Raw genomic sequence first — 10,000 nt, 5'->3', positions numbered from 1 at the left:
ACACTGTGTGACTTGGGTGAAACATTTTGGATCCTTCCACAAGCGTCTCACAATATTTGGTGGAATTTGGGTCGATTGCTTTTGACAGATCTGGTGTAGCTGAGCCGTGTTTGGAGGTCACCGCTCACACCGGCCTTTTCAGCTTTGCCCATAAATTTTCAATAGGATTGAGATCAGGGCTTTGTGATGGCCACTCCAAAACATTGAGTTTGTTCTCCTTAAGCCACTTTGTATCCAGTTTGGCAGTAGCTTCAGGTCATTGTCCATTGGGGAGACCCATTTCCACCAAAGCTTTAAGTTCCTGGCTGATGTCTTGAGATGTTCTTCAGTATTGCCACATAATCTTCTTTCCTCATGATGCCATCTATTTTGTGAAGTGCACCAGTCCCTCCTGCAGTAAAACAACCCCCCAACATGATGCTGCCGCCCCCGTGTGTCACAGTTGGGATGGTTGTCTCAGGCTTCAAAGCGTCTCCGTTTTTCCTTCAAATATAACAATGGTCATTATGGCCAAACAGTTCAATTTTAGTTTTGTCAGATCACAGGACATGTCTTCAAAAATGAAGGTCTTTGTTCCTGTGTGCATTTTCAAACATTAATGTAGCTTTTTCTGTTTCTTTTGGAGTAATGGCTTCTTCCTGGCAGAGTGACCTTTCAGTCCATATTAATACAGTACTTGTTTCACTGTGGATAATGACACAATCTTACCAGCTTCCACCAGCATCTTCACAAGGTCTTTTGCTTTTATTCTTGGATTGATATGCACATGTCTGACCAAAGCACGTTCATCTCTGGTATACAAAGCCCGTCTCCTTCCTGAGCGGTATGATGGCTGGACATTCCCATGTTGTTTGTACTTGCGTATAATTGTTTGTACAGATGAGTAAGTAACCTCCAGGTATCTGGAAATTGCATCCAAGGATGAACCAGACTTGTGCAAGTCCACAATTCTCTTCCGGAGATCTTGGCTGATTTCTTTTGACTTTCCCATGATGCTACACAAAGAAGCATTGTGTTTCATGTGTGCATTAAGATACATCCACAGGTGTGTCTCTATTTAACTCAGATGTTGCCAATAAACCTATCAGAAGCTTCCAAAGACATGACATCATCATATGGAACCTTTACACAGGCAGACTAAGAAATTATATGCAGTGAGTGATCTGTACTGATCTATACTGGATCCCTGACTTGGATCTCAGCAGTGCAACTTTACACAGGATGATGCACCGCTGAAAACGATGAATTTTTACGCTGCGTTTTGCTCATTTATTGGGTGATCAGCAACCAGTTTACACTGATAGATCGTGAAACAATCGTTCTTAAGAACAATCGTTCACCAATATCTTTCAGTATAATTGTATCTTACGATTCCTTAGGAACGCTGGCAGAAGCCGGAGTCTGGCAATGCATCATGTCTGCGGCAGGTCGTAACAGCCAGAAGGGCTCAACCAAGTACTGAAGACGCTGCTCAGGATGGGGAGAATCATTCTGAAAACGCAAAAGTCAAGAAAAGAGGTGGCGAATTTGGAGAAACCTCCAGTGATATTAGTTGTTCACGTCTTTTCAGAAAACCCGTAAACGAAGGCTCGACGGCCCCCAAAAAAGCCGACAAAACAAGGATATCTTTAGACAAGAAGAGAAACAAAATACCTTTTTTATATGTTCACTTGTCTAATAGTTAAGGAATGTCGGAGCATCACAAGTAACGTGAAATTGGCCTCCTTTGATTCGGCTTTCTCTGTTATTAGGGGCCTTTGATAGACGCCGTAGACCATTGTGCCTGGTTCTGCAATACTTCGCTGCCCCGGACATGTGTCATCACTACATGGATGGAGATAATAAGGTTTTTTATCTGGACGGGAGCTTACAAGCGCACGGATCTATACAGTGCACCGAGATCAAATAGAGCAACGGTTTGTGTGCATATGTCCGACTGATGGGCAGCACTTAGAAAGGCAACGGACCTGAGACAAGGAGGCCTCCTCAGTCCCACCAAAGCTCCTTGGGGTTCAGCCCTCCAGAGCGGCCCACATTCCTGCCAAGCCCCTTCTCCCGGGGTCTGCGCCTTCAGCTAATAGAGAATCACCCAGACGTGAACGTGAGAAAGTCTGACATGCCGGGCTCCTGGAATATGAGATAAAGGAGGAACCTTCGTGTTTGCTTTCACCCAGATAAATTAAAACATAAAAAGGCCTCATGTTTTGTCCAAGTGATACTTTCAGATGGACAAGTAAATGCTCCCCCCTTCCTCAGCAATCAAGAAAAGATCAAAGTTACATTCCTACGGGCCGACCCGCCCTGGTAACCCGGCTCAATATCTAGAGCATATGGTTACCAAAAATTGACTGAGAAGACGATATAGGTCTAATAAAGGGCCAAAAGTGACCACAAGGTTTCATACGTGGAAATGAGTTTGGTCACCAAACGCTGACACGTTGGTTTTGTGCAGGTTGTGAAAACCATCATGGTTGTAGGTCCATGTAAACTCCAAGACCAAGAGGATCCAACACGACTACAAGGGACTGTCAGGCTCTAACATAAAGGGAGGCCACAAAAATCTAGTAGAAGACCGTGCTACTTGGTCCCAATTTCTTGGGTAAATCTTTTATAGGACGATCCAGAAGGAACCTATTAGATCTTATCCATGATCTCTTATAGGATGATCCAGAAGGAGCCTATTAGATCTTATCCATGATCTCTTATAGGATGATCCAGAAGGAACCTATTCGATCTTATCCATGATCTCTTATAGGATGATCCAGAAGGGACCTATTAGATCTTATCCATGATCTCTTATAGGATGATCCAGAAGGAACCTATTAGATCTTATCCATGATCTATTATAGGATGATCCAGAAGGAACCTATTAGATCTTATCCATGATCTCTTATAGGATGACCCAGAAGGAACCTATTAGATCTTATCCATGATCTCTTATAGGATGATCCAGAAGGAACGTATTAGATCTTATCTATGATCTCTTATAGGATGATCCAGAAGGAACCTATTAGATCTTATCCATGATCTCTTATAGGATGACCCAGAAGGAACCTATTAGATCTTATCCATGATCTCTTATAGGATGATCCAGAAGGAACCTATTAGATCTTATCCATGATCTCTTATAGGATGATCCAGAAGGAACCTATTAGATCTTATCCATGATCTATTATAGGATGATCCAGAAGGAACCTATTAGATCTTATCCATGATCTCTTATAGGATGACCCAGAAGGAACCTATTAGATCTTATCCATGATCTCTTATAGGATGATCCAGAAGGAACGTATTAGATCTTATCTATGATCTCTTATAGGATGATCCAGAAGGAACCTATTAGATCTTATCCATGATCTCTTATAGGATGACCCAGAAGGAACCTATTAGATCTTATCCATGATCTCTTATAGGATGACCCAGAAGGAACCTATTAGATCTTATCCATGATCTCTTATAGGATGATCCAGAAGGAACGTATTAGATCTTATCTATGATCTCTTATAGGATGATCCAGAAGGAATGTATTAGATCTTATCTATGATCTCTTATAGGATGACCCAGAAGGAACCTATTCGATCTTATCCATGATCTGTCCTGGGTGTAAAGTGGTAATAGAAGAAGAGCACAGTGCATGTATAGACTTTAGAGAGATGGTGGCCATTTATGGACACAAAATCTGATTCGGAATTCAACCTGCCACACGTATACCTCCTCATGAGAGGCCACTGGTCAGGGTATGTGCCGTGACACCAGACACCACAGGGTGGGAACCGAATATATAACTATAGAGAAGAAAAAAGTGCAAAACTTCTCCGATCCATTCCCGTGTGATATCGGCTGCAGGTGAACGGCAATGTGTGATTTTCACGGAGCCATAGGCTTGGGTCAATATTGGACATGGCAACGTGTTTTTTCTGCACTGACAATTGGTCTGTGATAAAACATGGACATGTGAACAGACACGGACTCTTATGGGAACATGTTGTCTCCGTGACAATCACAGATAGATCCCGTACAGTACATGGAAAATGGGCACCTGGGTGAGCCCAGGGCGGGAGTCCAAATTAGGGCTGATCCTAGCACGGTGCCAAACTATAAAGGGAAGACCCCACAAATGCCGCTTTCTTCAGATTCCTTTTCTCTTGTCTTCTTGCCTGTCAACCATTTTATTCTCAATTTTCCAGATTAGTTTTCCATTTCTGCATTGCACCTGATTTTTTTTTTTAGGTTACTACTTTTCAGCACCGATCTCCCCATCATGAATTGCGCATAGAGGCGAGGTCTCCTACGTGTAAATCCAATCAATTATTGTAATCGTCCCTGTGAATTGAGCACACGGCAGCTGCCGCCATCATTTCTACAAAATTACAGCCCATTGTCCCTACAACAACAAGTATTTATTTATGCAAGTGGAGGAGAAAAGGCATGGGGGTCATCCACCAAAACAGAGCAAGCAATGGACACAGGAAGGCAGGTGTGGACCCCCTGAAGGAAAGTACGAGTGGGTGGGACTGATAGAAGGTGGTTGATCGCTCAACATTAGTGATGAGCGGGCACTACCATGCTCGGGTGCTCAGTACTGGTAACTAGTGATGAGCGGGCACTACCATGCTCGGGTGCTCAGTACTGGTAACTAGTGATGAGCGGGCACTACCATGCTCGGGTGCTCTGTACTTGTACCTAGTGATGAGCAGGCACTACCATTCTCGGGTGCTCGGTACTTGTACCTAGTGATGAGCAGGCACTACCATTCTCGGGTGCTCGGTACTGGTAACTAGTGATGAGCGGGCACTACCATGCTTGGGTGCTCAGTACTAGTAACTAGTGATGAGCAGGCACTACCATGCTCGGGTGCTCAGTACTGGTAACTAGTGATGAGTGGGCACTACCATGCTCGGGTGCTCAGTACTGGTAATTAGTGATGAGTGAGCACTACCATTCTCGGGTGCTCAGTACTCGTAACTAGTGATGAGTGAGCACTACCATTCTCGGGTGCTCTGTACTGGTAACTAGTGATGAGCGGGCACTACCATGCTCGGGTGCTCAGTACTGGTAACTAGTGATGAGTGAGCACTACCATGCTCGGGTGCTCAGTACTGGTAACTAGTGATGAGCGGGCACTACCATGCTCGGGTGCTCAGTTCTTGTAACTAGTGATGAGTGAGCACTACCATGCTCGGGTGCTCAGTACTGGTAACTAGTGATGAGCGGGCACTACCATGCTCGGGTGCTCAGTTCTTGTAACTAGTGATGAGTGGGCACTACCATGCTCGGGTGCTCAGTACTGGTAACTAGTGATGAGTGAGCACTACCATGCTCGGGTGCTCTGTACTCGAAACGAGCAGGTCGGACCCTCAGAGAAGCTCATCTTGTGTGCTGAGTATAATGCGAGTCAATGGGAAACTTGAGCATTTTACTGGAAGATCTTCTGCAAAAATGCTGGAGTTTCTCCCGTTGACTTCCATTATACTTGGGTACACAAGCCGCTCCCATCGCAGCATCCGACCTGCTCATTTCGTGGTCCGTTCGCTCATCACTAGTCAACATTTCTTATTATAGATGAAATATTAAAAAACGACACAGATGTAGCAGAGAATAAAGAAATGCAAAAAGAACCCCCAGAAAATAAATACATTTTATGTATCTCTGTTTTTACCGCAGTTTTTGCCGGTTTTGTAAGCTGGGTTGGCATATGGCTACTACACTATTTCTCATGGCTGATATATCGGATCCCTACAAAAACAAGGGTGTCATATATATTGGGGACAAGCGTCTATACACCTGTACTAATACTGCCATAGGTTGACAGCATCCCTTTAAGAGCAGGGAAAAGGCAAAAATTCATTAATTTCAATGATTTTAAAAATCCACAGCAAAACAAATGCACCGTGTGAACCCACACTTACTGGATAAAAATTGCACAAAGCTGGATTTTGGCGGGAAAAAAAACCCCAAAATGACAAAATTCAAGCAAATAATAAAAAAAAAAAAAAAAAAAAAAAAAAATGGCTCCCCCCCCTTCCCCAAAAAACTGTGAGGCTGACAATACCCTGTTTAGAGGCCGGCCATTGTGGATTGCACGGTGATGCATTTGGGGAAGTCTCAGGGTCTTCACACCTCCGCATTCTGCAATCTTGCTCAAGGCAAGTAGTTTCCCTGAGTTTCGGGATGACTTTAAAGCAAACACTTGTGGATTGCGTCTCCCCGGGATGAAATTCCCGCAGCCATAAACTGCACAGCAATAGGTTTTATTGTAGATCAATTAATATATAGGGTTTAAGGGTGGAAAGCTCTTCAGCCCTCATCTACATGGCCGTCTACACTGTACTTCTGTTAATCCGGCAACCAATAATCCAGAACGCTCAATAGGCTCATCTACAGGGAGAATCAATACAGAGAGTGCTCCGCTCCCTTCCACTACTAGATCTAGGTCAGGATGTCTGGGTTATTCAGCACTGTGCGATCTGTTGCGCTTTTTCTTATCATACAAAGTATTGCCGTTCCCTGCAGGCCGGTCTTCTGTAGTTTCCATCTCATTCGAAATTGCCGTAATTTTTTGTCTTTGAACATTGTGATTTGCAAATCTGCGTGTGGAAAAGGGAACAGATTTACACTTCCACGCTGATTTTGGTGCAGAAAACACATTAGAAACTATGTGATAAATCAGACAAACTATTTTGGATTCCCCCCCCCCAAAAGGTGACATTTAAGCTGTTTTGGGTTTTTTTGCAAAGTTTTTTGAGGCAGTAAAAAAAAAACGGCAAGTTGTTTTTTTTTTAGGGAAGGTTTGTTTTTTTTTATTTTTGAACATTTTTTTGGCCTTTTGATTGGTCAGCAGCTAATTTAGAGCAGATTTCATTAGGACAGGGGTCGGGAAACACTTTTGGCTGAGAGAGCCATGAACGCCACATTTTTTAAAATGTAAGTCTGTGAGAGCCATACTCACCAGGGGGGAGCGGCTCAGAAGGTCCCATGAGGCAGGATTGGCGATACTGCGGGTACGGAGGAGGGTCAATGTGCGGAGGGTCAGCGATACTGCTGCGGGCTCGTGGGGTGTTGCAGCAGTGGAGGTCATTGATCTGCCGGCACGCTGCTTTAAATCTCCTCCTGCAGTTGACGAGACTGACTTCAAGAAAATGGCTACGGCGCATGTGCAGATCAATGTGATGGACTGCAAGAAAATGGCCAGGGAGTCCTATCTGTGCATGCGCCGCCTCTGTGGCCATTTTCTTGTAGTCGATCTCGTCAACTGTGGGAGATTCAAAGCAGCCTGCAGTTTGCCGGCAGATCAATGGTGCTCACCCCACGAGCTTGCCGTATCGCCGGTCCTGCCAACTGCCGACTCGGTAAGCCATATGCGGTTTGTAAGAAGCACCACCGATTTTCCCCCCAGTTTTTTGGGGAAAAAGTGCATTTTCCAAACCGGAAAATACGGTATTTTTTTATTAAAGATTTATCTGCAAGCCAGATGCAGCCATCAAAAAGAGCCACATCTGGCTCGCAAGCCATAGGTTCCCTACCCGATTGGGATCTCCTTTACAGAAATGCCATATATATAATTATATACATATACAATATATTTATATACATATATATAACACACACACATATACAGTATACATACATATACACACTATATATATATATATATATATATATATATATATATATATATATATATATATATATATACACACACACACACACACACACACATATAGCTATATATATATATATATATATATATAAACACACACACACATATACAGTATACATACATATACACACTAATATATAAATATATATATATATATATATATATATATATATATACACACACACACATACACATATCTATATATATATATCACACACACACACTATAATATTTATACATAATTTTTTTATTTATTTTTTTTGTTTTACACCAGGCCTTAATCAAAAGGGAAAAAAGTACTCAAAAAAACTTTTCCAGTACCTGTGAAAGGGAAAATTTTTTTACATTTTTGAGGAGGATTTTGGAGGGCATTTGCTTAAAAAAAAGTCCTGCAAAATCTGAGTGTGCATAGGATTGTTACATGTTCTATGATGAACTGATCATCTGGAATCAGACGCAGGATTGTAACGCAATGGACCCCGGACTATCAAGTGCAATGATGTGAGCTCCAGGGGGTCTCGGTACAATAGTTACGCCCCTGTCCAGAATTACTCATCACCCGGTACCCATGGGTTCCCGTGAATATGCCCCTTGCAGCGAGGTCACTCATACGTCATATTGTAAGTGCCCAGCTCCAGGAGGAATGGGGTCTTCCTGCCCGTCTGAGGGCAATGACCCCCCGTGTCTCGGAGACTCTCCCTCCAGTGCAGTCACTGGTCTGTCAGCTCGTACTGGGATGAGCAGAGGGGGATATAAATATCTTGGTCAGAGCTGAAGTGCTATGGCTGAGCTGTGGGAGAAGATCAACACTTCAGACAAGTCTCCAGCAGCTAAAGACAAGTTGAGATCAAGTTCGAATAAACTTTGCAGGAGTCAAGCCCCCTTTTTTGCAGAAGACTCCTCGGGAGCTCAGAAGACCACTCCTCCCTTTGAGCTAAGCAGTTGGTTTCTTTGATCTAAGTATAAGTGGAGCTGGAGTTGAGGTATTTTTAGAGCAATTGACTCCTTAAACCACGTGTGCCCACGTTGATCAGGATGACTGTTCAATCGGCCCTTGTGCCAATCTTGCTCTTGGTGCTGGTTTCGGGCATGGTGCACTGCGTGCCGCTACTCACCTCCCAGAGGAACGATACCCAGGACCGACATTGGGAGACCCTATTTTCTAGGTCAATGTCTAGGATCCCCGGAGAGAGGAAAGACGCAAACCGGGAAAGTGACTATTTGCTGGGGATCAAGAGGCTGCGGCGTCTTTACTGCAACGTGGGCATTGGCTTCCATATTCAAGTGTTACCGGATGGCAGAATAAATGGGACGCACAATGAAAACCGAAACAGTGAGTACTTGGTTGGTTTTTTTTCCAAGTAGACCTGAAATCCTCTGTGCTGCTGTGTCCTGGCCAAATAGATTAGGGGGGCTTTCTGATAACTGGAGGGGAAATTTGCCTAATAATTGCACAATGCAGTGACAGGGAGGTGACACTTAATGCCGCCGCCGGATTGAGTTGTGCTTGGTTGCAGGCGGCAGATTAGTGTCAGTTACATGTGATCCTCAGTGTGTGTCAGGGGGGCTCCCGGTGGTCTTGCATTTATTTAGAAGGTTTAAGAAGCCGTGATAATGGCAGACGTCAGGTGCGGCACCGGCGCTTGCACCACGGACGGACAGAAATACTCTGGGGAATCGGGTAACACTCGTCACTCAGGACGTTTTTTTTTTAAGGGCTAAACATCCGTGATGTCTGTACGACCACAGCAAAGCTAAACACATACCGATATTACAGCAGCATCAGTCCTCTGTGTGCCGCCATACGGTGCCCATGTAATAAATGCCTCTGATGAAACTAAAAACATGAAAAAAACAATAAAAAGTATCCTCTTATATAGAATGTCGCCATACACGTTTATCAGATATAATGCAGATGGCTGCAGGTTTTTACGGATTCGGTTTTATTTTTCATGCATAAAAGTGTAATGTTTTGATTTTATTGGCTTCTGGAGTGGGAAAAAAAAACAACTTAAAAGGGTATTAAAGTCTGCAAAAATGTCACATTTCCAAGTTGGATTACACCTTTAATTAGAAAGTTACATTGAGTTATATGTATAGGTAGCAGTGCGGTGGTATTCTATGTATTGGTAGCAGTGCGGTGGTATTATATGTATTGGTAGCAGCGTGGCAGTATTATATGTATTGGTAGCAGCGTGGCAGTATTATATGTATTGGCGGCAGCGCAGTTGTATTATATGTATTGGTAGCAGCTTGGTACTGTTATATGTATTGGTAGTATCGCCGTAGTATTATACGTATTGGTAGCAGCGCAGTAGTATTATATGTATTGGTAGCAGC

At 43.5% G+C, this 10,000-nt stretch overlaps 1 protein-coding gene and 1 long non-coding RNA gene across 4 annotated transcripts in view; one reads left to right on the top strand and one right to left on the bottom strand.

Moving 5' to 3' along the window:
• LOC142254623 (uncharacterized) overlaps positions 1-10,000 on the bottom strand; it is a 253,831-nt gene that overhangs the window by 171,559 nt on the left and 72,272 nt on the right. The gene's annotated exons all lie outside the window — the stretch shown is intronic.
• FGF4 (fibroblast growth factor 4) overlaps positions 8,492-10,000 on the top strand; it is a 14,925-nt gene continuing 13,416 nt past the window's right edge. The window contains exon 1 of the mRNA XM_075325488.1: positions 8,492-8,993. Coding sequence (XP_075181603.1) covers positions 8,696-8,993 — 298 coding nt within the window. The 5' untranslated portion in view covers positions 8,492-8,695. The remainder of the gene's footprint in view (positions 8,994-10,000) is intronic.

The sequence above is a fragment of the Anomaloglossus baeobatrachus genome, chromosome 10 (genome assembly GCF_048569485.1).
Source record: "Anomaloglossus baeobatrachus isolate aAnoBae1 chromosome 10, aAnoBae1.hap1, whole genome shotgun sequence".
Taxonomy (NCBI): Eukaryota; Metazoa; Chordata; class Amphibia; order Anura; family Aromobatidae; genus Anomaloglossus; species Anomaloglossus baeobatrachus.
The sequence above is the reverse complement of the archived record's forward strand: the minus strand, read 5'-3'. Positions and strand labels throughout refer to the sequence as shown.